Here is a 24,520-nt window from a genome sequence, read left to right as displayed (position 1 = left end):
ACGGCCCAGCACTACACCCCTCTCCTCTTGAAAATTGGTGGGAAAATTGAAAGAAGGAAAAACCTCCACACTCACATCGCACCTTGTCTGCTTTCCACAACAAAGCACCCGCAGCAAGCACGCAAGTAAGCAAGAAAGAAGCAAGCAAGCAAGCATGAGCAAGCCCGACGATCACGCCGTTGTGGGCGATGGCCCGGCCCCACCCCCACCTGCGCCGCCCGCCTCCTCCGCCTCGCACGAGACTGCTGCCCACCTCAGTGGCTCGATGCACTCGGAGGAGCGCCGTGGGCGCAACCCGCGCACCACCCTTTGGATGGGCGACGTGAGTCCCTCCCTCCCTCCCTTGTCAACAAAACCATCAGCGAGTGCTGCTGTGTTTGTGCTGTGTGTTGTGTTTGTGCGTGTTTCTTGGCCGCTTGGCTTTGCTGCCCGCAAACCAGTGTCAAGGCCCACGAGAACGCTTGCCTGCCTGACCAAGTGATCCCTGGGACAGCATGCGCATTCATGTGTGTGTGATCTGTGTGGTTATCGTTGGCCATTGCGCTTGCTCATGTGTGCTCGTGCCTGTGTATTGTTTGGTATGGACTTGTGGTGTTTGTTTTGATTTCGCTTCTTGAACAGCTCGAGCGCGACATGGGCGAAGCAGAGATTATGGACGCCTTCCAGGTCTATGGCTTCACCCCCACACTGGTCCGCGTCATTCAGAAAGTGGTGAGTTGACACGTCTGCGCTCAGCGCTGTACCGCTGTCAGTGTGTCGCGCAAGTTGACGTGTGTTTGTGTGTGCGTGTGTGTGTGTGTGTGATGTTTGCTGTATGTGTGTGTGTGTGTGTGTGCGTGCGTGATGTTTGCTTGTGTGTGTGATGTTTGCTTTTGTGTGTGTGTGTGTGTCTTTGGTTAACACTTTCTAGCCGCTCCAGTTCACTGCTCTGGACCTTGGGATGATGGCCCGCCCTACCAGGAAAGGCAGGTTTTGGAAGTTACAAGTGGACCCGTCTGAGGTACGCTCACCGATCCTGAAGTGAGAAAAACAATCCAGTCACCGTGCTAACCACTCTTGTTGTTGGCGCCAGGGATCACGTTCTCAGATATATACACTCGTGTGTTGTGTTGTTGTTGTGTGTGTGTGTGTGTGTTGTTGTTGTTGTGTGTGTGTGTGTGTGTGTGTGTGTGTGTGTGTGTGTGTGTGTGTGTGTGTGTGCGTGCGTCTCCCCCTGCGCCCACGCTACTCTACCTCTGCACTCACGTGTGTGTGTTTCATAAATTGATCCAGACGCGCGGCAGGGAGACGTCCGCCGGCTACTGCTTCATCAGCTTCGCCACTGTGGAGGAGGCCACCAACGCCCTCAACCACATGAACGGGCAGCCCATCCCGTCAACTCAGCCGGTGAGCGATCATGTACAGCACAGCACGCGACCCATCGTGCCGCTATTCCCATATGCGTTGTCTGCACTCGCCCACTCAATCTTCAACAACACCTCCATTGATGAAGCCAACTCCACACACACACACACACACACACATACTCACACATACTCACACATACGCACACGCACACTCCACGCAAACACACACGTACTCACACACACTCACGCGCACATACACGTACTCACACACACGCACACGCACACTGTATTTGACCGTTGCCAGACTCGGATCTTCTACCTCAACTGGGCTTGCCAGCAGCAGACGTGAGCGCAACGTGATGCGAATAGATGGCATTGTGGAGATGAAGCCCATGTGCATCATCTCCAAAGCTCTTACACACACATACACACACTCAAATACCCAAGCACACACATACACACACACCCAGGCACACACACACTCACACACTCCATGTGCCTTTGTGTGCGTGTTTCAAACTCATATTCCTCACCGCCCTTGCTGTTCTTGACTGCACCAAAGGACCCACATCTCGTCCATCTACGTTGGCCGCCTGCCTCCGAGCATTGACAGCTACCAGCTGATGGTACGGGTCACGAGTGATAACGATGATTCACGTGTGATGATTCACGTGTGTGGATGAGCACGCCTCTTGTTCGTTGGTGTATGCATCAATATCCCTCAGCCTGACCCATCAACACCCCCTTCCCTCTCATGGCTGTCTGCTGATGCTTCACCACATGCAGAGCCACTTTCGCCAGTACTTTTCCTCCCTTCGTGGTGCCAAGGGTGGGTGAGACTTGCTTTGTGCTGATACGTACGCGTGTGCTCTGCAGGCGAGCGCCTGATTGTGTATGATGTGCCGTGCATAGGCGTGGCTCTCGTTTCTCTGAGACTTGATTGCAGTGCATCACTTGTTCTCACGCACGTCATGCATCACTGCATCGTGTTTGACGCCACACAGTCATTTACGATCGCAACGGCAGCTCTTCCAGGTAGGCCTGTGCGTACGTACGTGTGTGTATGTGTCTGTGTGTGTTGTGTGTGTGCATATGTGTGTGTCTATGTCTGTATCTGTGTGCACATCACCTCTTTGCTGTATCTTTTGCACGGTGCCACATCTATTCTGGTGTTCACTTAGACCCTTTCCTGTCTCGTGTGGGTGCAGGGGATTTGGCTTCCTCCGCTTCGCCAGCGCTCGCGATGCCGAGCGGTGAGCGCCTTTGGTACCTGTTCTGCCCACTCTGTCTGGCAGCACATCTTGTTGGCTTGCACACGTTGTGTTGCAACGCATCACCGGACACGCGTACACACACACATACACATGCACGTACACACAGACACACACACATGCAGTTGTTCACCGACACGCTTTGCACGTTGTTGCATGATGCAACGGGTGTGCACTGTGCGCGCATCTCATGAAACGACAGGTGCATTGAGCGGTTCAACAAACGTGAGGTCTTTGGCAAGATGATCACACTGAGCATTGCATTCCCAACACGGTGAGTAGCAATGAGTGCGTACAGGCATACACATGTTCTCCTCTCCTGCCCGCGTGTGTCACGTAACCTGACCACTGCTTGGTCGTTAATACTTCAGAACATTGACAAGTGTGCGTGTGCCTGCGTGTGTGCGCGTATTGGCAGGTCAAAGATGCGCCAGACTGATACGCGCCGTGGTGGCGTGCCCGCTCCTCTCGACCTCCGTGCGTCATTCTGTGTGTGTGTGCGTGTGTGTGTGCGTGCGTGTGTGTGTGCGTGTGTGTGTGCGTGTGTGTGTATGTCTGTGTATATGTGTACGTGTGTATGAACGAATGTTTGTGGGCGTGTGTGGGCGTGTGTGGGCGTGTGGCATTGTTTGACATGCAATCCACCGCAGAGCATACGAGTCACTGTTCTTCTTGGTGTTCCCACATGTGCGTACTTGCAGGTGGCATGTCCAGCGGTGGCCCCATGGGTCCTTCCAGCGCTCCCGGCAGCTACAGCCACGTAAGCGAGCGCAAACATGCTATGTGTGTGTGCGCGCGCGCCTGTGTGCGTGCGCACGTGTGGTTGTGTTTGTGTGTGCGGATGCATGTGCTTGATGGCGGGCTTCTCTGTTGGCGACTGCACTCAAAGTGGCTTTACGACTCCAATCTGACTGACAAGGCAATGAACCCGTACACTCACATACACTAATATACACACACGCGCACACACGCTCACTCACACACATGCACACTCATATACATGCACACTCACATGCATGTGCCTGTGATGGCTTGGGGTTTGCTGATTTGCGCAGATGCAGTCGCCATACGACTACGGCGTGTCGTACCAGGGTCATGGCGGCGCCGTGGGCAACATGCACTCGCCATACACCCCCGTCTGTGAGTCTCGCCTGTCTTCTCACACTTCCCACTCGTTCCGCGATGTCGACCAGTGCTTTGCACACTCTCATACACACCATTCAAGCGCATATACACGCATGTGTACCCACCTGCACCCACCGCACATACCCGAGCAAGCTCACATCCGCCCGGTGCTCATGTGTCATTTCACATGCAATCAGACATGGCATCTCAGCCGTGGTCGCAGTATGGGTTTGAGAGCAGCCCCTACCCAACAGCGCAGGTGCCGGTGCAGAACACCCCACAGATGTACCCCGTGGCCAGCTACCCTGTGCAGCCGTCGCCGAGCAGCGACATGGGCATGGCTGCCCTGACGGAGCAGATGGCCCAGCATCGCATCAGCGGTAACATCGCCGCCAGTCCCGTGCATCACCCGACCATGTTCGTCTACCCGTCCCAGCAGCAGGTTCGCTCACAAACAATGTGCACGTAGACATTTGTGTGTTGTGTTGTGTCGTGTGTGTTGTGTGTGTGAGGGGAGATTGTATGTGTGAGGGGGAGGGGGAGATGGTGTTTGTGAGCTGTGTGCACTGGTGTGTTAGTCGTAAGTTTGCGCGTTGATCGCTGTACACGCCAGCAAGCCTTTATCTCACAGATACTGTCACACATACAACACGCCCATACACACACACGCCCGCTCACACATTCTCACACTTGGCTTCCCTGTCTTTCTTTTACTGGTGCCAGGCCATGGTGCGGTCCAACTTTGTGTACCACGTGCCTCAGGGTGAGGGTCAGGAGCACGCTGCCCAGGCCCAGGTGTCGGCCACCGCCGCTTCCGCCATGTACGGCGGTGCTGTCACCGCCCAAAGCGCCATGGCCGCCACCGCTGGCCGCATGATGGCCCACCCATCCCGCCCGGCCAGCGTGGCCCACGGCATTGCTCCAGGCGCTCGCGTGGACGGCCGCGACGGACGCTGAAGCACGAGAGCATCAATGCCTGCCCCGAGTGTGTCTCTCGTCATCCCCCCGACTTCCCGGTTCCAGTGTTCCAGTGCAACTCACCTGTCTCTCCTCTACCACTCCGCATCGTCCCACCCCCCTCGCCCCGCCGATTGTCCCCTATCACTCTCTGCCTTCGCCTATCTCACCTCCGCTAGCCGAATCAATTTGCTGACAAAGCCTTCTCCGCTTTCGTATGCGAACGAGTATGAATGAATATGATGTTGTTGGGCATTGCTGTTCATTCACTGTTTGCTTTTCCCCCTCATGCTTCACTTGATTTGGTGTACGGGGTGGAGAGTTGGGGGCCAACAGGCCACAGGTATGTTGCTGACCATGACGATGCCCTGATGTCGCTTCTCTTTGCGATTGTGTGTTGCCCACCTCGCGTGGTTGTGTACTTTCTTTCCTCCCCCCTCTCTCTCTTTCTCTTGGCGTCTGTTGATCAATGCGTGTGTCGTATGTGTTGCTGCTGGTGCCGGTGCTGCTTTTCCCGTGTCGTAGTTTGATGGAGTGTTGTTCTTTGCTTTATTTATGACTCTGTGTGTGTGTTTATGTGCTTGCAACGCACCTTCGTTTTCTTCTCCTTTCACCTTCTTCTCAACTCACCCTTGCTGTCGCTGTTTGCAATCGTTTGTTTAGTTTGTTTGGTGCGTCATGTCAATTGCTTTTGGTTGTTTTTGCCTTTTTGAGCCATGCTCAGGCTCACGGTGCTTTCAACGCTTGTCCCTGCTTGGTTCCATATTACATTACACTCCTTCTTGTTGCTCGCTCGCCTGTTTGTGTGTTGTCCGGTGGGACAACTCACACGAATAAATACGAGCAAAGGCGAACGGCAAACACTGCAGTTCAGAAGCAGAACGGACACAAAAAGGACTACGACTCCACTTCAGCACAGCACCATAGCACGACGACTCCACCACTGCCGCGAACAACTCAAAAACAAGCTCAGCAAGGTCCGGTTTCCTCACGCGTTTCGCGAAAGATACCACACATTTTTCTACAATGCACGCCAACAGCAACAACAGCATCGCGCTGTCAGCGCCTTCCACCGCAGTGCTCATCACGGCAGCGGCGCTGCTTGCCGTGCTGAGCTCTGTCTTGCGCATTCTCGCTCGCTTTGCAACTGCTTCCAGTAACCCAGCAGCCCCAAAGCAGCACGACGTACGTATTTGTTGACATTGGCACGGCCGCAAGAGCGTGTCTGTTGTCAAAAGGCACCTGGGTGAATGCATGGTCACGTTCAGTTTGCCCCCCCCCCACACACATGTCACCCACACATGCACACACACATCACCCACACATGCACACACACATCACCCACACATGCACACCCACATCATACACACACATCACACACACACACATCACACACATCTCACACACATCACATGCACACTGCTTAGGACGATGATTCTGGCGATGAGGACCATGTGGAGGAGGAAGAGGAGGAAGGCGAGCCTGTGAGATATGCCGTAAACGCGCTGAGTTCGGAAGAGTACGAGAAACAAGGCGCACAGTACACACTGCGCTGCTTGGCCGAGCTACGCCAGCAGCTGTTCGATACAAATCGTCGGCGCGCTGCCATCACACGCCTGAGCCCTTCTACTTCGTTCCCTTTTATTCAGTGAGCCACATGCGAACAGCACATGGTGCTGAGGTGTGTCTCTGTGTGGTTCCGTATTTCATGTTGCCCGTCGAACATCCTTGCTCGCACTTTTCGGTTTGGGCTGGCATTGGTGTACATGTACGTAGCTTGGTCTCTCTATCTCTCTCTGACACCCACACCCACCCACACACCCTCTCTCTCTCTCTCTCTCTCACCCACATACACACACTCACCCACATACACACCACACATCCACCCCCCACACACACATTACAGGTTCATCAATGGCAAGATGGACATTGCAGAGGAACACATTCGAAACAGCTCATCGCACAAAAAGACACGAGAACAAGCGTCTGTGCAGCGAGCTCCTTCACCAGCTGCCACATCCAGTAGCGGTACGAATCCTCTCCTGTGTGACTCCGACACCAGCACCAACAACAACACTTTCGGTCAGAACACTCGCACGTGGCAGTTGCCATCGCAATCAACCGTCCTCGACACGCTTGCGCTCGCTGGTGTGAGCGCCTTGACTATCCAGGTACAACGCCCTCACACCCTTGGTCTTCTTATTCATCTTCAGCTCGTGCTACCTGCAGCCCTGTTCGCTCTCCTTACATCAACTGCCACGCCTTCGTTCACACTCACGCGACACACACGCACATGCGACACACACACACACACACGTACGCACACACATACATACACACACACACGTACACAACTGAAGGCGCCGGAGGTGGTGCAGAATGTGATGAGATGGCTGTTGAGACAGCCCATCGCACAGGCCATCATCACCGCAGATGATGGCAATGTTGTTAGCGACAGTGGACCTGTGCATCCCTGGATTCGGCTCTGGCTGAGCGTCTGGCTGCTGCTGCTGATTACCACCCGTTCGTTCACCCTCAGCTCCCACGTGCTCCACGTTGCACGACGCCCAAGCCTCTGGCTGCAGCCGCTGCTTGCGTACGCCCGCCCCACGGCCATCATGGCCAAGCACTCGCTGCGCATGACCTGGGCAGCCGACTCCTTCCGCACGCGGATGCCGGGCATCTTGGGCGTGGTGACGTGTCTCCTCGATGCGCTTGCGTTCGTGTTCGTGCCGCGGCTGCTGCTTGCGCTGGCCTACGCCCCATACGCACTGCCGCCGCTGCTGTCGCCCCGGGTACACCTGCTGGCAACGGCTGTCGTGGCTGCTGTCGTCGTGTCCTCGGCAGTCACACCGCCGCCTGCACCGGCACTGTTCGACCCCACGCAACACGCCATCCCATGGCTGATGCCTGCGTCAGTTCTCTTCAGCATTGTTCGCACCGTGGCTGCCTCGTGCACGCCTTGGCCCATATCTGGCGTGGCCGGCGCAGAGGCTGCAGCTGCCACCACCATGATCGTGGGCCTGTTTGGGCACACGCTCGTCTCCATTGGCGTGTGCTTCCTGCCGCTGCTTGCGATGGCTGTGGCGGCTGCATGCTCCGTCTACCACGCTGCCCCATATCTTGCGACATGGCTCACAACACTTGCTGCGGCCACTGCCACCACAACCCCCACCATGGCCTCTCTCTCCCCCTGGCTGCCGCAAGCCATCACCACTTGTGCAGCTGCACTTGAATCACTTGCCACGTCTACCCCACCATCATCGCCATCATCACCATCGTCGCCCACAGCGGCGTTTGTGCTCCTGGGCTTGGTGCCACTCGCTGTTGGCTGGACGGCTGCACGCGCCCTCACGCATGTCCGCATGCGCCGCCTTGTGCCCTGGTTTGCATTCCTGGCCGCTGTTGTTGCCACAGCCCACTTATCTTCGCCAGCTGTCCACCAGCTGGTCAACTTTCCCGTTGTCGTCACCAACGCTGTTGTGGACAACCCAACTTTTGCGGCGCCGCTCGTGTGTCCGCAGCCTTCCTCGCGCGTGCCAGCTCCACCACCATCAGTCGCCCTCACCAACCTTTGCCTCTCGCTGGCATGCGGCAATACCACGCACCTCATGCACGCTCACCGCTTCCCACACGCCAGCGCCACTATGGACAGGCGCGGGGATGCATCGTCGCCCATGCACGCGTGCGCACCGTCAGCAGCCTCGTGGTGCCGTAGGCTAGTTGACAATGCAAGAGTCTTGACCATGCTTGATGCTGGCGCGTGCGATATTTTTCTTCGCTCGTTCCTCTCCCTCGTCGCCTCCGCCGTCATTGCCCTCTGGTGGTCCAAAAACCAGGTTCGAGGAGGAGGAGGTGGGGAGGAGGAGGTCGTGGTGGTAGTGGTGGTGGTGGCGGTGCGTGTGTGTCCACGTGTTTATGTGCATGTGTACGTGTATGCATGTGTCGCGTGCGCGTGTGTATGTGTTTGTGCTTGAGTTTGCTTTGCGTTGCTTCTCATCACAAACACAACCTCGTCGTTCTCCTTGCTTGCATGCACGCAGGACACAAGTATTCAACTCTCCACGGCATTTCTCAGCGCTTTTACGCTCAGCATGCTGGTGCGCACGCGATTGCATGCTCGTATGAATGTGCCAGCGGTGTTTGTTTGCGTTCAGCCATTACCAACACACAGCTCAACCACCTCAATTGCCCCTGTCTTCAGCCTCACACACTCCAACACACGCACACTTACTCTCATCTATGCGTCTGCCGCACGTGATACATACATACATCAGACCCAACGACCCATCGGAACGTCCTTCCTGTTCTTCTACTTCTTCCAGTCATTTATCGCTGTCCGCATCACGCAGGTCGCCGCATTTCTCCTGTTTGATGCGTGACATCTGCACTGGGCTTTTTGGCTTTAAAGGCGCACAAACGGATTGCGTATGCGTGATTGTCAACAAGGCGCATGCGTGAATGCGTTTCAGATGTGTATTGGTGATAACGATGCACACACGCTGTAACAACAACGACGCACACGTTTCTCCGCTCAGTAAATGCTACATTAGAAGAAAGTTCCCCAACATGACCAAGCAGAAACATCAACCAACAAGACCAAACACACACAGACAAAGCAACACACACACACACACACACACACACACACACACAAACAAACAAACAAACAAACAAAACCAAGCACACCGCCCCCACATCCACACCCACCCCCACACAATCCAATACAAACCAAATACGCAAACAGTCCTGACTACGCCTGCGTGATGCGGATGGAGAGTGCGTTGAGATCGTCGTCGTCATCATCACGGCCGCGCCGCCGCCGGCTCCTGCGCGGGGAGGACGTGTCGTGCGTGTGCGTGTTGGTTCGCCCGCTGTCGTCGAATGCAGACAGGAGCAGCGGAGTGCGCTCCGAACGCGACCGTGACATGCGTGATGATGATGTTGTTGGTGTTGATGACGATGGTGGTGGTGGATGAGGCAGATCGGCGCTGCCGTCGTCGAAGGTGGTGAACGCATAGCGACGGCGCGTGCTGCGGTGGTGGCGGTACGCAAGGAACACCACGACGACAACAACCAGGCCACCACCACCAGCAAGCGCAGCAATGTTGCGCGTCTGCCTGTACCACGCCTTGCTGTGCGGGTGCTTGTGTGGACCCGTGCACAGCGTGCCGTTTGTGTCCATGAGCCTGGCGCCGCGCAGGTGCAGGGGCATTGCACACATGGCAGCGACGCTGCAGTTGAGATCAAGCACGCCGCTGTCACGCAGGTCCTCCAACCCGCAGCAGTCGAGGGGCACGTCGCCCATGCACACGCTGCGGAGCGAGGAGAGGGACGCCAGGTTGGCGGGCGGCGTGGAGAAGGGGTTGCTGGACAAATCGAGGACTTGAAGCGCCTTCATGCCCTTGAACACGTGCGATGCGGCTTGCGTAAAGTTGCCCAGGGCATTGCTGGAGAGGTTGAGGGTGCGTGTGGCGCTGAGGGGGCGGAACGCTTTGTCCCCAATTGCGGTCATGTCGTTGTTGCTGAGGTCCAAGGCAACCAGCTGGCTCAGCCCATCAAAGGTGAGCGTGCTAACAGCCGCGCCAGCAAGGCTGCTGTTCCGCAGCGACAGCGTGCGCACGTGCACAAGCGGCGACAGCACGCCGTCGGGCAGGGCGGTGACGCACGTGTTGGCGATGCTGAGGTGATGCAGGGAGGAGAGGCCCGTAAACGAGCCAGGGAAGAGGTGGCGCAGGTGGGGCGTGTCGACGGTGAGCGTGGTCAGGTTGGCGAGCCCGGAGAACGAGCCAGACACGATGCCCGTAAGCGCGGACGTGCTCAGGTCCAGCGACGTGAGCGCGCCAAGGCCAGCAAACGAGCCGGCACTCACGTGCGCAATGGGGTTGCCTGCAAGCACAAGCTGCGTGGCGCTGGAGAGGCCCAGAAAGGCGTCCGGGGCGATGGTGGTGATGGCGTTGTGCGCGAGGTTGAGGGAGCGCACGGCCGTGGCGCCAGAGAAGGTGCGTGGTGGCAGGGCGGTGATGCCGTGACTGCTCAGGTCCAGCGTCGTCAGCAGCGGCAGCGGTCCCGCAAACGTGTCCGTGTTAAGCGAGGCGAGCGGGTTGTTGTCGAGGGAAAGGGATGTGAGCGCAGGCAGGGCGCCAAACGCGTGGGACGGCAGACTGGAGAGACTCATGCCGGCGAGGGAGATGGCAGCGACGTGCGACAGGTTTGCAAATGCGTTTGGCTGCAGCGTGTGCAGGTCCACACCGGTCAGCACCACGCTCTGCAGGCTGCTCATGCCAGCAAACACATGCGAGGGAAGCTCGGCGACGGGCAGGCGGGACAGGTCGAGGGTGGCGAGTGCGCTCAGGCCGTCAAAAGCGCCGCCAGCGAGCGTGGCCAGGGCCGGGTTGCTTGTGATGCGCAGGGTGGCGAGGCGGGAAAGGCCGGCGAAGGTGTCGGCGGCGAGGGCGGTGATGGCGTTGTGGTCGAGGAGCAGGGTGGTGAGGTTGGTCGCGCCGCTCATGGCGTGGGGCGCAATGGCGGCGATGCGCAGGGCAGAGAGATCAAGGGTGGTCAGTGACGACAGATCGCCACCGAGCGCGTGCGAGGAGATGTTGGCGAGCGGGTTGCCGCCGAGGGCAAGGTCGTGCAGGCGCGGGAGGTTGTGGAGGGAGTGTGGTGCCAGGGCGGTGATGCGGGCGTTGCTGAGGTCGAGGTGCTGCAGGGCAGGGAGGCCGTCAAAGGTGCCCGTGGCAATGGCGCGCAGCGGTGTGCCGGCCGCGCTGATGCTGGTGAGGGCATGGAGTGGTGTGAGGAGGGCTGGGGGCAGGAGGGTGCAGTTGGTGTGGGCGAGGTTGAGGGTGGCGAGGGAGGTGAGGCCTTGGAAGATGGAGGCTGGCAGGGCACGCAAGGGATTGTTGGAGATGTCAAATGCCGTGAGCTTGGACAGCCCGCGCAGGGCCCTGGCAGCGATGGTGGTGATGGCGTTGCGGGCGAGGGTGAGCGCCGACAGGCGTGTGGCGGCCGTGAAGGCGGCAGCGGGGACAGATGTGAGTTTGCAGCGGGAAAGATCGAGGGTGTGCAGGGAAGGCACGCTGCTGAAGGACGCGTTGGTCAGCTGGGCGATGGGGTTGCCTTGCAAGGTGATGTTGCCCAGGGCTGCCAAGTTGTCAAAGGAGCGTGCAGGGATGGCGGTGATGGCAAGGTTGCTCAGATCCAGGGACGTCAGCTTGGGCATGTCGGATATGGCGCCTTCGCTCAGCTTGGAGAGCGGGTTGCCCTGCAAGTTGAGGGACTCGATGCTGCTGAGGCCGACAAACGCCTGCGTTGGAATGGCGGCAATCTTCTTGTTGCTGAGGTCGAGCTCGGTCAGGCTGGAAAGGCCCTGGAATGTCTGCGCGCTGAGCGTTTGCAAGGGCACGCGGTTGAGGTTGAGGGTGGTGAGGGCGCTGAGGCCTGCAAAGGAGGATGACGACAGCGTGCTGATTGGTGCGCCTGCAAGGGAGAGGGAGAGCAGGGAACTGAGGCCCTGGAAGGTGTCGGCGTTGAGAATGGAGATGGGGTTGTTGGCGAGATTGAGCGATTGCAGGCTGGTGAGGCCGTCAAAGGCGTTTGCCGGCAGTGTGTCGAGCTGGTTGCCGTCAAGCTGCAGAGTAAGAAGTGCCGTGAGTGTGGAGAACATGTTTCCCGACAGCGCGCCGGCCAGCTTGAGGCTGCTCATGTTGAGGTGGTTGAGGGCGGTGAGGGTGGCGAAGGCACCGGCCTCGATGCTGGTGATTGGATTATTGTCCAAGATGAGGGCGGTGAGCGTGTGCTGCAGGCTGACGGCGTTCTGGAACGCGGCAGCGGAGACCATGGAGATAAGGTTGTTGGAGAAGTCGAGCTGGGCAATTGGGGTGCCGTCGTCAAACTGCAAGGAGCACGGCAGCTCGGTGAGCCCTTGCGATGCACACTGCACCTTCAGGGGCTCGGTCGTGTTGGGGGAGCAGTTGGTCAGCTGGCATGCCTCGCACAGCGTGATGTTGTTGCAAGCAGCGAGGGCGACGTCACAAGGCGCAACAAGCAGCAGCGCCAACCCCGCTGCAGCAACCGCCGCCGCCAAACGAACTGGTGCCATCCACAACGGCCTCCTCTTCGTCATGGCGTGTGGTTGTGTGGTTTTGCGCGTGTGGGTGCAGTGGTGCGTGTGTGTGTGTGCGTGTGTGTGTGTGTGCGTGTGTGTGTGCGTGTGGGTGTGTGCGTGTGTGTGTGCGTGTGGGTGCAGTGGGAGGTGTGTGTGTGCAAGTGTGTGTGTGTGTGTGCAAGTGTGTGTGTGTGTGCAAGTGTGTTGTGTGTGTGTGTGTGGTAATGTAATATGTTTGTGTATGTGTGGAAAGAGAGTGAAGAAAGCCACACCAAGAAAGAAGAAAGCCACACGCGAGGAACAGCTGGTGCGTGTGTTAGGCACAAGAAACGTCAATAGAGTGGCTGCACCCAGCAAACGGAACAACGAACACAGTAGCGCCCAGCAGCCGCATACGATGAGGAGAAATGAGCACACGCAGCACACACAAGCAAGCAAGCAAGCAACAAGCGACAACAGCAGAGAGGACACTCGAGCAACCAGCCAGCCAAACGCCGTGTGACAATGCGGGCAAGGAGGAATTGTGAAAGATTTGAGCGAATTTTCACCACAACAAGCTGGCTGGCGAGCTGCGCTGTTGCTTTCTTTCTTGGATTGCGAGGTTGGTGGTCGTGGTGGTGTGGTGTGGTGCGGTGAGGTGATGCTGCTGCTGCTGCTGCTGCTGTTGTTGTGGGTGTGTTTATGTTGTGGTGGGTGATGTGATGGGGGTCTGTTCAAGGTTCCACACACACACACACATATGTGCGTGTGTATGCGTGTATGTATGCACGTGTGCTGGCGTACAATGGTGCTGCGCTGCCGCCGCCGCTGCAGAAAGGCCTTTATGCCTCCTGTGTTTTGTTTGCTTGCCGTAGTGGTGTCTGCTCTGCACACAGCGCACGAACCACAAGCCCAGCACGCACCCACGTGCTTTTTGCTTGTCAATCGCTTTTTGGCCAACAACCTCACCTCTACTGCGCTGTACGTGCAACAACCATGTCTGCTGAGACAGTCCTGCTTGGTGCAGGTCGTTGGAGTGCCGTCATTCTACGCTTGGGCAGCGTCTTTGGCTTCGGCCCTGGCCCGGAGATCATGAAGTACAACGAGCGCGAGCTTCGGCTGTACGGCACTGCCAACGTCGGCAATGTTGACCAGGAAGGCTATCTCTGGAAGCGCGGCGAGCGGGCACGAGATGGTACGTCCGTTGTATGTATGTGTGTTCATGTGTGTGTGTGTGATTTGAGCGACATTTGGGAGATCGGTTGGCTTGGCTGTTGTGAGGCGTTTTGTCGTGTCCGTGTTTGCTGCACCAACACCTGTTTGGGGGTTTGCTTCGACAAATATCTCCAAGGGTCACACCCTCATCTCATCACTGTCATCTCACCACTTTGTCTCACACACTGCACGGCATCTCACTTCACGTTGCGCACACTAGGTTACCGGAAGCGATGGTTTGTCCTCAAGGGCAATTTCCTGTTTTACTTTCGATCCCCAGACGCCGTAAGTGCGTGTGTGCGTGTGTATGTTGTGTGTGTGTGTGTGTGCGTGTGTGTGCGTGTGCGTGCGCGTGTGCGTGTGCGTGTGTGTGTTGTGTCCGTGTGTCATGTCCATGTGTGTTTACACTTTGTGTGTGTGTGTGTGTTTGCACTTTTATGTGTGTGTGTGTTTCAACCACATGCTTTGCATCACACGCTCTTGTCGTGATTATGACCCTGACATGCATCTGTGTGCGCCCTGTGCGTCCTGGTGGGATTTGCTCCTGGCAAACAGGGGCTGGAGCCACTCGGTTGCATTGTGTTGGAGCGTGTATCTGTAGTGAATGACAGACACGCAGACAACACGCAGCGGTATTGCTTCCGGCTTGAGTTTGACAGCCCCGAGGCGCGCGTGTACTTCTTGTCCGCGTCATCCTCTGAAATGCGCAAAGTGTGGGTGGAGAAGCTGCGACAGGCAAGGTACGCACCTTCCGTTCACGTTGTTCTGTTTGTGCTTGTGTGGATATGGTTTTGGGTGAGGGTTTGTTGTGTGTGTGTGTGTGTGTGTGTGTGTGTGTGTGTGTGTGTGTGTGTGTGTGTGTGTACGTGTTTGTGGATTGTTTGTTTGCTAGTTTGTTTGCTCTTCTCCCCAATTTGGCGTGGACGCCGATCCAACAAGTGCATACTCACACGTGTTTGTTGTGCATTATCCTCCCCCCTCTCCCCCCTCTCTCCTTGCAGCTTTGAACACCTTCGAAACACACTCATCACACTGCAGAAACGCCTCATCGACCTCACAGGCAGAGTACGAAACGGCTGTGCACGCGTGCTTGCGCATATGCATGCTGCTGGCGAATGTGTCTTTGTGTCTTTGTGTGTGTGTGTCTTTGTGTGTGTATGTGTGCGTGCGTGCGTGCGTGAACTTTCAACGCACTGACACGTGTCCTGTCTCTGTCTCTGTCACTCTCTCTGTGAGCAGAATCCGCTGTCAGAGTCGTTTTGCCAGTGTTTGACGCCAGACGTCGCAGCACCAGAGGTGAGCAGGCAGCAGCGTGGCCTTCGCTTGCCTTTCCATATTCTTTTGCTCTTCTTTTCGTGTTTCGACGTGTCCATTGCCCTGTGACCGCACATGCAAGACATCGACACACATCCACATATGCAAACACACGCTCATCCACACACACACACACACACACACACACACACACACAAACACACACACACACACACAAAAAAAACACACGTTCACGTACCAACACACACACAAACACAAACACACACACACACACACATACCCGACGCTGCAGCCGACACGCCGGCTGTTCAACATGACTGTGAGCGACATGTCGACGTCAGCGGATGCGGGCGAGGGCACGCGGGACACACGCGCAGCGACGAGCGCGAGCATGGGATATGACGGCGAAGTCGACGTCTCATTCGTCATGATCATCGGTGAGATGCACATGACAGGCAATGAGGAACGGAGAGAGAGGAGACAAGGTGGCTTGGGGCGGTGCATGAACGAGTGCGCGTAAGCTATGTGTGTGTTTATGTGTGTGTTTATTAGTGTGTTTATGTGTGTTATGTGCGTGTGTGGCTTCAGTGTGAACAGCCAGTTTGCTTCAGACAACAGCTTCTCACACCGGCAAGCTTCACCTCGCATCATTTCTGCACTCACCCCCCTCCTCCCCACACACTAATCCCCCACGCAACCAACCGTCTCATCCCTCCTATCACATAACCAGAGTGCTACGGGCTGCCGATGCTGGCGCGTGCAAACAGCCGCAAGCGGATGTTTCCGACCACGTTTGTGACTGTCCAGCGACGCGACGGCGACGAGTGGATTCCGCTCGGGCGCACGGAGGTCATTGAGGTGCGGTCACCTGCATCACAATCGTGACAATAGTGGTTGGGGGGGTGGCGAGGGAGGCTTTTCTTTGTTTGAGGGTGTGAAAGTGCGTTGCTGTCCATCATATCAGGTGAAGGATGCTTTGTTGTTGCGCTCACCACCTTGTTTCGCCCCCCCCGCAACACACGCAATCACACACACACACACACACACACACACACACACACACACACACACACACACACACACACACACACACACACACACACACATACGCCACGCAGGAGACGACCATCCCCAAGTTCAAGGACCCCGTGTCGTTGAGCCCGCAGGAGCTGCAGACCACGTCGCAGCTGCGCCTACAGGTGTACAACCAGGTTCCCTTTGTGCCCGAGAACGGCAGCGCGGTTGCCTCGCTCGTGCAGGCGTTCATGGGCCCCATGACGTCGCCAAACCAGCCGACGGAGGAGGAGGAGGACGTGTTGGCGCGCGCCATCACCAACGCAGGCGACATTGACCCCGCCATGATCGTGGCCGCCATCCGCGAATCACACAAGAAGAAGGCAACTGCTGCAGCCAACACCACCACCACCACCACCACTGCAGCCAGCGCCGCTGACACGTCCACATCCACGGCTGCGCCAAGTGCAGACACGGACGATGCAGCAGCCACTTCGGCAGCAGAGACGCCACCAACAGCAGCACCGACGACTGCAGGAACAGACACGCCAGCAACGGGCGAGAACGGCGTGTCGACAGGTGGTGGTGATGCCAGTCATGGTAACGATGACGACAAGCAGTCGACCACTGCGAGCACGGGCAGCAGCAGCAGTGCCCCGGCAGGGCGGTCCACAGCACGCAAGACGCTGAGTGGCCTCTTCAGCCGCCGCCGCAACAAGCAGTCAGCCACCAAGACAGCAGGCGCTAGCACCAGCAGTGGCAGCGCTGCCAACGCGGGCAGCGGTGACACGGGCTGCTCATCAACAACAGCAACAGCAACAGCAACAGCAACAGCAACAGCGAGCACTTCGGCCACACCGTCGCTGTCGCCTGCGGCAGAGGAAGCGCTGGCACGCATGGCCATGGCGAGTGATGAGTCGTCCGAATCGAGTGGGGCGGAGAGCAGTGCACCTGCAGACCCAATGCGAAACCCACAGCCACTTCGCCTCTCGCGCGATCGCAGCGACACGCTGGACAATGACGATGATGATGATGATGACGACGTGAGCCTTGCGTCTAGTATCGAGCTGTCGGACACAAACCCGTTCAAGGAAGACATCTTCAACTCTGTGCCAAACTCAATGGCCATGGCAGAGGTGGGCTGTGCAATGTGGTTTTGTGCCATGTGCTTGAGTTGTGTGCTGGCGTTACTCGTTGGTGTTGTGATTGCTTCCGTGTCGTCGGCATGCGTGTGCATGTGTGTGTGTGTGCATTTGTGTTTGTGTGTTTGTAGATCTGTGTTATTCGTTGTGCATTTTGCAGTCGCGCTGTGTGTTCACTTTCCCACCCCTTGCATTGTTCCCCTGCCTCCAACCATCACTCTCATCTCCCCTCGTCATCGCCACCACCATCAGCCCGGGGGCCCACCGCCGCAGCTGCTTGGGAGCTTGGAGCTGACGGTGGACGATGTGCTGTCGTCGTGCGAGACGGGCCAGCCCATCACCTCTGACGTGACGTTCACCACCGCTGATGGCGACGTGGCCAGCGGTGCCATCAAGATCAACTGCAGACGCACCACCGTACGTACACCCGCGCCCTCGTGTTTGCTGTGACGGAGTGGGGACAAGTAGTTGTGTGGCATGTTTTGCGGCATGTTTTGCATTTGGTTTCGCGGCAGGCACCCTGAACTCGCCTGCTGGTTGCAATACCATCGCATTGCGCACTGTTTTGTGTCTTTACATGTGTGCATGAATGTCATCACGTACCGTCGCCTTTGCTCACGTCGTACACACGTACTTGTGTTCTTGTGTGTGTGTGTGTGTTGCGCACGTTTGCGCACGTTTGCGTGACGTCAGGTCAAGTTCCTGAAAACGCCGCGGATGGAGGATGCGCCCTTTGAAGATGATGAGGTGCGTTGTGTGTAAATGTGTGCAGCTTGTGAAAGTGCAAAACGACTAGTCGAATGAAAGGCAGGTGGAAACTTGGGTGCGCGAGTTTGTACATGCGTGCAATGCATGCATGTTTGCCCTGCTGTGGTTGCGCCTCACTTCTTGATACATTTCACGTGACATGCTGCACAACAGGAGGAGGAAGAGGAGGACGAGACCTCGAGCATTTCGTCTCTGATTGTGCGCGATCCCGTGGCTTTGATCGACGAAGCGTATGAGGACACATACGCAACCACACACAACGTCACAGAGTACGTGCTGACGTGCAATATAACAAGCGTCTCATGCTGTATATCTGTCCGCGCCTGTTTTGTGGCTTGTCCGTAATCCGCCTGTTTTTCTCTCACGCATCCTGCTTCTCTCCTCGACGCACGCACACACCATGGAAACACGCACACACCATGGAAAACATGCTTACTCACACACACACACACACACACACACACACACACACACACACACACACACACACACACACACACACACACACACACACACACACACACACACACACACACACACACACACCACATTCAATCAATGCACGCGACCAGCGGGACTATCAACGTGCAGGAGATTATGCGGGAGTCGCCGTATTTCCGGGCCATCCCGATGCAGCTGATCCAGCGGTACATGGAGGAGGACAGGAAGCACCTCGAGGCCCTCGACCAGATTGAGCTCGTCGGACCCCTCCAGACAGGTGACGCCGCTGGTGGTGATATGTGGTGTTATTTTTGGCGGTGTTGTTGTTGCTGTTGGTGACGGTGATGGAGATATGTCGAAGGTGGAAAGAATAACTTGTATGCACTGTACTTTGGAATGCATACGCTGATACCCCACCCCTCACTACCCCACTCGCCAATTCCACGACACTCATAACGACATTTCACACCATTCTCCCTCACCTTCCCTGCCTTCCCCCCCTTGTCACCTTGCTTCCTCCGCTCCCCTCATGTGTCACGCGTGCAGTGAAGCGAAAGCTGTATGACCGGGTGTTTCAGCGGCGCCAGCGCTATGTGCAGCACCAGTCTGAGGTGGACGGGTACACACGCACGTTCAAGCCGAGTCGGCTGAAGAAGCACCAGCACCTGGAGATGATTGCCACCAACCTGCACTCGCAGCTGCTGCGGGTTGAGGACCACACAGGCCAGGTGCACACGTACGAGACGCTGACGCTCGGCTGCCCCGCTGCACACAGCATTGGCTTCAAGAGCGGTGGCCTCGGCGCACTCAAACGAGAGATGAACCAGGTGTGGGCGTGATATCGAATGCAGTTGTGTGTGTGTGTTGGTATTCGTTTGCATGTGTAGGGGGATTGCTGTTCGTGCATGCCGCCAATGCTCACAGTACCAAACATACACACACACACACACACACACACACACGTGCACCCATGTACGTGCGCACACACACACACACACACACACACACACACACACACACACACACACACACACACACACGTACATACACACGCTTGTGTTCACTTTCCAGATGCGACCGAAGCGAACAATTGACGTTGCGCGATACAAGGACAAGTTGACGGAACTTGCAGCCGGTTTTGCGCAGTGGAAGGTTCGTCCCTGTACTTTTTGTCTTGTCAATTTGCCTCGTCTGTCCAATGCCGCAAATCCATCAACAGGTTCATGCGTTCTTCTCTCACGATAACACGCTGTGTCTGTTGTGCGTTGTGTGCGTGTGTGCGTGTGTGCGTGTGCGTTGTGTGTGCGTGTGCGCGCGCGTGTGTGCATTTTTATGCGCGCGCGTGTATACCTTCATGTGGGTGCATGTGTGCAGGCTGCTGTGTTGACTGCGCACGAGGACGGGGAGGCGCTGAAGCGGGCGCTGGACGGACTCGGCTGCATGGTCGACGAGATGCTCGCCCTCTTCAGGCACAAGGACATCCTCAAGGTGAGCGCACTCCCCGTGGTTTGGTTCCTTGTGCAGTAGCGCTCGCTGCTGGGATCGTGTGTCGTTTGCACGCACAAACACATGCACACACCCACTCTCTCTCTCTCATCACGCACACACACACGCACACCCACGCGCGCACACACGTACACGCACACACACACACACACACACACACACACACACACACACGTACACTCTCATCACACACACACACAACAAATGTATTCAACCGTTGCACATGGATCAGGCACACGCGCAGGCATCACGCTTCAGACAAGCAAAGCCAAAGCTCGACATTTGCATCAGTGCGTTTTGGCCGCTTGTTACCGTGCTGTATTGTTGATATTGTTCTATTATGCGTGCCTTGTGCCTCGTCTTCTTTCTCCCTCGATGCGCATGCCTGCAAGCGTGATGCTGTGCGTTTGGTGAGCTCAATCGTAACGCTGGTATGCTGGGGCATGCGTCTACTGCGCCATGTAGGCGAGCCGAAGCAGTTTGTCAACGCCCTGGAGGAATCATGGGCAACGCTGCAAAGAGGTGGGGCGCCCGTTCGCATTCGCTTGACCAGCGTTGCATGTCCCCCAACAAGCCTGCGCTGATGCAACCATTGTCACCTTTCTGAATTGCGATTCACGCACACACACACACACGCATACACACGCACACGCACACACACGCATACACATGCACACACACACACACACACACACACACACACACACACACACACACACACACACCACTGCAGCTGCGAGCGGCGATGAGGACACGCCTGTGCCCGAGGCGCTGCGTGCGCTCGTGCTCTGCTACGAGTCGTGTTATTACGAGGTGCAGGAGTGTTTGTATGTTGTGCAGATTAAGCAGAACGAGCACACCGTCGACTTCCCAGATCTCGTGCACAGGTCTGTCAACACCCGCTGTGTATGTTGTGCGTGTGAGTGGACAAGTTGCACGCACACGCATCTCAGTGTGAACGGATGACTGCAGGGGGGGGGGGCAGTTCATTCACGGCTTCTGATTCCTCCATCGTTTCTTCCTTCTCTCATATATCTGTCCCACTTGTTCCTCTCACCCCTGCCACTCCCCCGCCCTCCCCCCCCCCCTTAACGCCACCGCGAATAGACAAGACGTGATCTTCAGCCAGGCACTGACGATGCTGGTGACCGGGTTCGTGTCCAAGCTTGGTCAGCTCTATCGCGACCCTGTGTTCACCATGCAGCTCGCAGACGTCGGCTTTCTCTTCCACATCACCTCTCTCCTCAGCACACAGGTGCGCGATTTGATTTGTTGAGGTGTTTTGTTTTGGTTGGTTTGGACTGGCTTGCCTGCGTTTTCGCCGACTTGCGTGACTTGTGCCCTCACCCAACTCAACCTCACCACGTATTTTCACACACACACACACACACACACATGCGCATCAATGCAGGGCGACGAGGAAGACATGCTCGATGACACATTTGAGGCGACCAAGGCTCTGGCCAACGTCAAGTTCACGGTTCGTGACAAGCAACTCATTCTGGCCTTTGATCCACTGATTCACCGCTTGATGATGACTGAAGCGTGCTTGGTGCGTGCTAGTTGTGCCGTCCCTTCTTGTTGCCTGTTTCCCACTCACAGCCTGTGCATTTCATTTTGTGTGTGTGTGTGTGTGTGTGTGTGTGTGTGTCTGCTCGCTTTGCCTTGTTTCTTCAGCTGTCGCCCGTGAAAGGAAACAAGATCGACCCGATGGTGGAGGGAACGCGAAACAACATCACCGTCAACGTGCGTATCCTGCTGCGCTGTGCAGCTCGCTTGCACCTTCGCCAATAACGTGTGCTGTTAAGCCTGCACATGAGCACTGGCCACACCACAACTCCAACCACACTTCACACACCAGTTGATATCCCATCTCACACGTTGCTCCGCCCCTCTTCCGCATCACATCATGCCTACTACGTGCGCGTGTGTGCTTCATTCAGATTGGGGTGGCACCGCGGATGCTGCGAGCGCTGCCTGAAGAGCTGCACCACGCCACCATCGCCATCCATCCCGTCCTCTTCACACAGGTCTGTCTGCACGAGCACACAGCGATGAGCAACCCACTGTGGTAGCCGTGGCAGGGGTTGTGCGTGTGTGGCTGCGTGTTTGCGAGGGCACAGGTACCATCTGCTCTGCTGTGTTTCTCATCTCGCGCGTTTCAATTGCGCATTTCCATCGATAGGGCGTCAACGAGATGCAAACAGTGGCCAACAGTATCGGCAACACTGACATCCAGGACAAAATCAACAAATACAGGTGGGAAGCAATGTCACGGAGTCGTGTAACGCCATCCCTGCTCCCAGTCTTTCCCATAGCTTCAGTGCCACATGCGCTGGCTTCTCTTGCCACTTCTCCATCCCCCCCCCAAAAAGCATGTCCTCACCTGCCATTCTCACCTGGCATCCTCAAACACACACAAACATATCCGACTGCGGCGAACAGCTTTGAATCACTGGAACGGTACACGCAGTCGTATCTCAAGTTCATGCAACGGTCGTTCCCGTCCACGGCTGCCCCAACGCGCACGGCCATCACCGAACAGCTCGAGCAGCTGCGGCAGGTCAGCCACTGGTGGTGGTGATGGTGGTAATGATGATGCATGAAAGTGGCCTGCATGGTGCTGTTGTTGTTGTGCATGGAATGCGAATGACGCTTGGGCTGTGGCCTCTGCTTGGTGCATGCGCTCACATCACGGTGCGCCGCACCAATTTTGTTCTGCTGTGCTTGCAGGCAATGCAATCGAAGAAGCAGAAGAACATTGAAATCCTCTTTGATTCCGAGAAGCTTGCGCGTCTCATGCACGCTGGTCGCGCCACAATGTGCAAGAGCGGCAAGGTGTGTTCATGTGTGTGTGTGTCTGTGTGCTTGTTTGTCATTTGTGGTGTTATTTGTAATTGATGTGAAGCATTTCGCCGCGTCGTCTCTCGTCTTGTCTTGTCTCGCCTTCGCTTCTCCTCAACCACATTAACAACAATTGCCACCCCACTGCCTCTGCCTTTGCCTCTGCCTCTGCCTTTTTGACATCAGGATCGCTCGAGCATGGCAGTGACGCTTGAGGCCGCGTTTCTCCTGCGCGACCGCCACGACCTGCCCGAAGACAAAATCCCAAAGGTGCGCACGGAGTCACCCTGGTGATGGTGACAGCTCGGTTTTAGGCGGATGGCATGCCTTTGAATGCATTGTGAAGTGTGAGGAGAGGCTCTCGCCTTCAATGCATACCTATGCATGGTCTCATATCACACAACACGCACGAACGTGCAGGTGTTGAGTCTGATGCGCGCAAAGGGAACGAGAAAACAAAACGTCTTCAAGAACATCAACGACTACAGGTGCGATTCCCGTTGCAGCTTGCGGCACACACGCATGCACGGCCCTTGCCTGTCCCTTTGCCTGTTTTGCCCCATCGCTTCCATCGTGATTTGTTCAATGCTCACGACCACGGCCACGACCACGACATTTGTTTGGTAGATATGCGTTCAATCGACTGCAAGTGATGACGCTGCCCAAGTTACTTCGCCCGCCGGAGGGCACATATGGCGCAACGATAGCGTGATCACTGCCATGTGTTGTGACATGCTGTGTGTGATGACGTGATGGCGAACGACGAGCGAGAGCGTTGAACACTGCTGTACTGTGACTATCAACGCTTTTTCGTGTGTGTGTGTGTGTGTGTGTGTGTGTGTGTGTGTGTGTGTGTGTGTGTGTGTGTGTCCCTTCCCCGCCTCAGGTTAGCTGCGCGCCCACCAAACATACACAACTGTTCCTGTGGCACTGGCGTCTTTTTTTCGTGCGTCCGTATGTTTCTGTAGCTGTTGGCTGTTATTGAGGGCAGCGCGAGTCACGTGAATGTGCGATGACGCTTGGCGACCCTTTGCTTTTTGTTATGTTTAGAGCTGCCTTGATGCGTCCACTTGTTCACTGCCCATGTCGCTTTGAAGGATTTGATGAAGTGTTGTGACTGATGAATAACAACGTGAAACGACCCAACAGAGATTGGCACACAGTATGCCCACATGAAGGAGCGAGCGTGTATTGCTACGCAGACACCATGGCTTTGTACACCACACAACGAAAGCATGCCGCAAGTGCGACAAACATGCACGACAAACGGACAAGACAACATTCGCTTTCCAGCGGTGTTCACTTCTTCCCTTTCTTCTTCTTGCTGGACGCGCGTGCAGCCCTGGTATTCACCAAAACACGTGCAGATGACATGATGAGCAAGGATCAGTACAGCGCCAGCAGCACGTCACTTCCATCAGCGACCACAACATCAGCAGCACGAAGCATCCATGGCTCCACACACACACGCACACACACACACACACACACACACACACACACACTCTCTCTCTCTCTCTACTTACG

The 24,520-nt window shown here is 56.4% G+C and overlaps 5 protein-coding genes across 5 annotated transcripts in view; 3 read left to right on the top strand and 2 right to left on the bottom strand.

The window, feature by feature from the left end:
* The first annotated feature begins 1 nt into the window (after nucleotide 1).
* Nucleotides 2-5,553, top strand: PTSG_01047 (uncharacterized protein). Its single transcript, XM_004998465.1, has 14 exons — nucleotides 2-322; nucleotides 622-711; nucleotides 1,273-1,386; nucleotides 1,651-1,691; nucleotides 1,909-1,972; nucleotides 2,133-2,175; nucleotides 2,351-2,381; nucleotides 2,555-2,599; nucleotides 2,820-2,891; nucleotides 3,036-3,094; nucleotides 3,319-3,377; nucleotides 3,673-3,757; nucleotides 3,940-4,184; nucleotides 4,466-5,553. The coding sequence occupies exons 1-14, from the start codon at nucleotides 155-157 to the stop codon at nucleotides 4,697-4,699; spliced, it is 1,350 nt and encodes a 449-aa protein (XP_004998522.1). The 5' UTR covers nucleotides 2-154; the 3' UTR covers nucleotides 4,700-5,553.
* A 172-nt stretch (nucleotides 5,554-5,725) lies between these two features.
* PTSG_01046 (uncharacterized protein) lies at nucleotides 5,726-9,245 on the top strand (the record flags this gene model as incomplete). The annotated part of the gene is made up of 6 exons (XM_004998464.1): nucleotides 5,726-5,884; nucleotides 6,127-6,347; nucleotides 6,606-6,870; nucleotides 7,060-8,538; nucleotides 8,743-8,799; nucleotides 8,977-9,245. The coding sequence occupies 6 exons, from the start codon at nucleotides 5,726-5,728 to the stop codon at nucleotides 9,079-9,081; spliced, it is 2,286 nt and encodes a 761-aa protein (XP_004998521.1). The 3' UTR covers nucleotides 9,082-9,245.
* A 75-nt stretch (nucleotides 9,246-9,320) lies between these two features.
* PTSG_01045 (variable lymphocyte receptor) lies at nucleotides 9,321-12,910 on the bottom strand. Its single transcript, XM_004998463.1, has one exon. The coding sequence runs from the start codon at nucleotides 12,825-12,827 to the stop codon at nucleotides 9,453-9,455; it is 3,375 nt and encodes a 1,124-aa protein (XP_004998520.1). The 5' UTR covers nucleotides 12,828-12,910; the 3' UTR covers nucleotides 9,321-9,452.
* Nucleotides 12,911-13,360: 450 nt separating this feature from the next.
* PTSG_01044 (uncharacterized protein) lies at nucleotides 13,361-24,141 on the top strand. Its single transcript, XM_004998462.1, has 29 exons — nucleotides 13,361-13,410; nucleotides 13,801-13,983; nucleotides 14,224-14,288; nucleotides 14,559-14,743; nucleotides 15,005-15,068; nucleotides 15,243-15,299; nucleotides 15,571-15,715; nucleotides 16,009-16,136; nucleotides 16,397-17,428; nucleotides 17,687-17,851; nucleotides 18,128-18,181; nucleotides 18,356-18,471; nucleotides 18,775-18,920; nucleotides 19,190-19,470; nucleotides 19,715-19,795; nucleotides 20,018-20,131; nucleotides 20,382-20,439; nucleotides 20,615-20,671; nucleotides 20,883-21,036; nucleotides 21,257-21,404; nucleotides 21,561-21,629; nucleotides 21,827-21,895; nucleotides 22,093-22,179; nucleotides 22,335-22,408; nucleotides 22,595-22,712; nucleotides 22,883-22,987; nucleotides 23,180-23,263; nucleotides 23,414-23,481; nucleotides 23,621-24,141. Exons 2-29 carry the CDS (start codon nucleotides 13,881-13,883, stop codon nucleotides 23,703-23,705), a joined length of 3,912 nt encoding a protein of 1,303 aa, XP_004998519.1. The 5' UTR covers nucleotides 13,361-13,410; nucleotides 13,801-13,880; the 3' UTR covers nucleotides 23,706-24,141.
* PTSG_01043 (uncharacterized protein) overlaps nucleotides 24,016-24,520 on the bottom strand; it is a 12,701-nt gene continuing 12,196 nt past the window's right edge. Inside the window, exon 36 of the mRNA XM_004998461.1 lies at nucleotides 24,016-24,335. Within this exon, the coding sequence (XP_004998518.1) occupies nucleotides 24,293-24,335 (43 nt within the window). The 3' untranslated portion in view covers nucleotides 24,016-24,292. The remainder of the gene's footprint in view (nucleotides 24,336-24,520) is intronic.

Source organism: Salpingoeca rosetta, assembly GCF_000188695.1.
Source record: "Salpingoeca rosetta unplaced genomic scaffold supercont1.2, whole genome shotgun sequence".
Classification (NCBI taxonomy): Eukaryota; class Choanoflagellata; order Craspedida; family Salpingoecidae; genus Salpingoeca; species Salpingoeca rosetta.
Note: the sequence above shows the minus strand (reverse complement) of the source record. Positions and strands in the feature narration are given on the sequence as shown.

Coding starts and splice junctions, on each gene's coding strand:
- PTSG_01047 (XM_004998465.1), top strand. CDS start 155: ATGAGCAAGCCCGACGATCACGCCGTTGTGGGCGATGGCCCGGCCCCA. Junction 323..621: donor CCACCCTTTGGATGGGCGAC/GTGAGTCCCTCC, acceptor CTTCTTGAACAG/CTCGAGCGCGACATGGGCGA. Junction 4,185..4,465: donor TCTACCCGTCCCAGCAGCAG/GTTCGCTCACAA, acceptor TACTGGTGCCAG/GCCATGGTGCGGTCCAACTT.
- PTSG_01045 (XM_004998463.1), bottom strand. CDS start 12,827: ATGACGAAGAGGAGGCCGTTGTGGATGGCACCAGTTCGTTTGGCGGCG.
- PTSG_01044 (XM_004998462.1), top strand. CDS start 13,881: ATGAAGTACAACGAGCGCGAGCTTCGGCTGTACGGCACTGCCAACGTC. Junction 19,796..20,017: donor CCGGTTTTGCGCAGTGGAAG/GTTCGTCCCTGT, acceptor GCATGTGTGCAG/GCTGCTGTGTTGACTGCGCA. Junction 21,630..21,826: donor TGGCCAACGTCAAGTTCACG/GTTCGTGACAAG, acceptor TTGTTTCTTCAG/CTGTCGCCCGTGAAAGGAAA.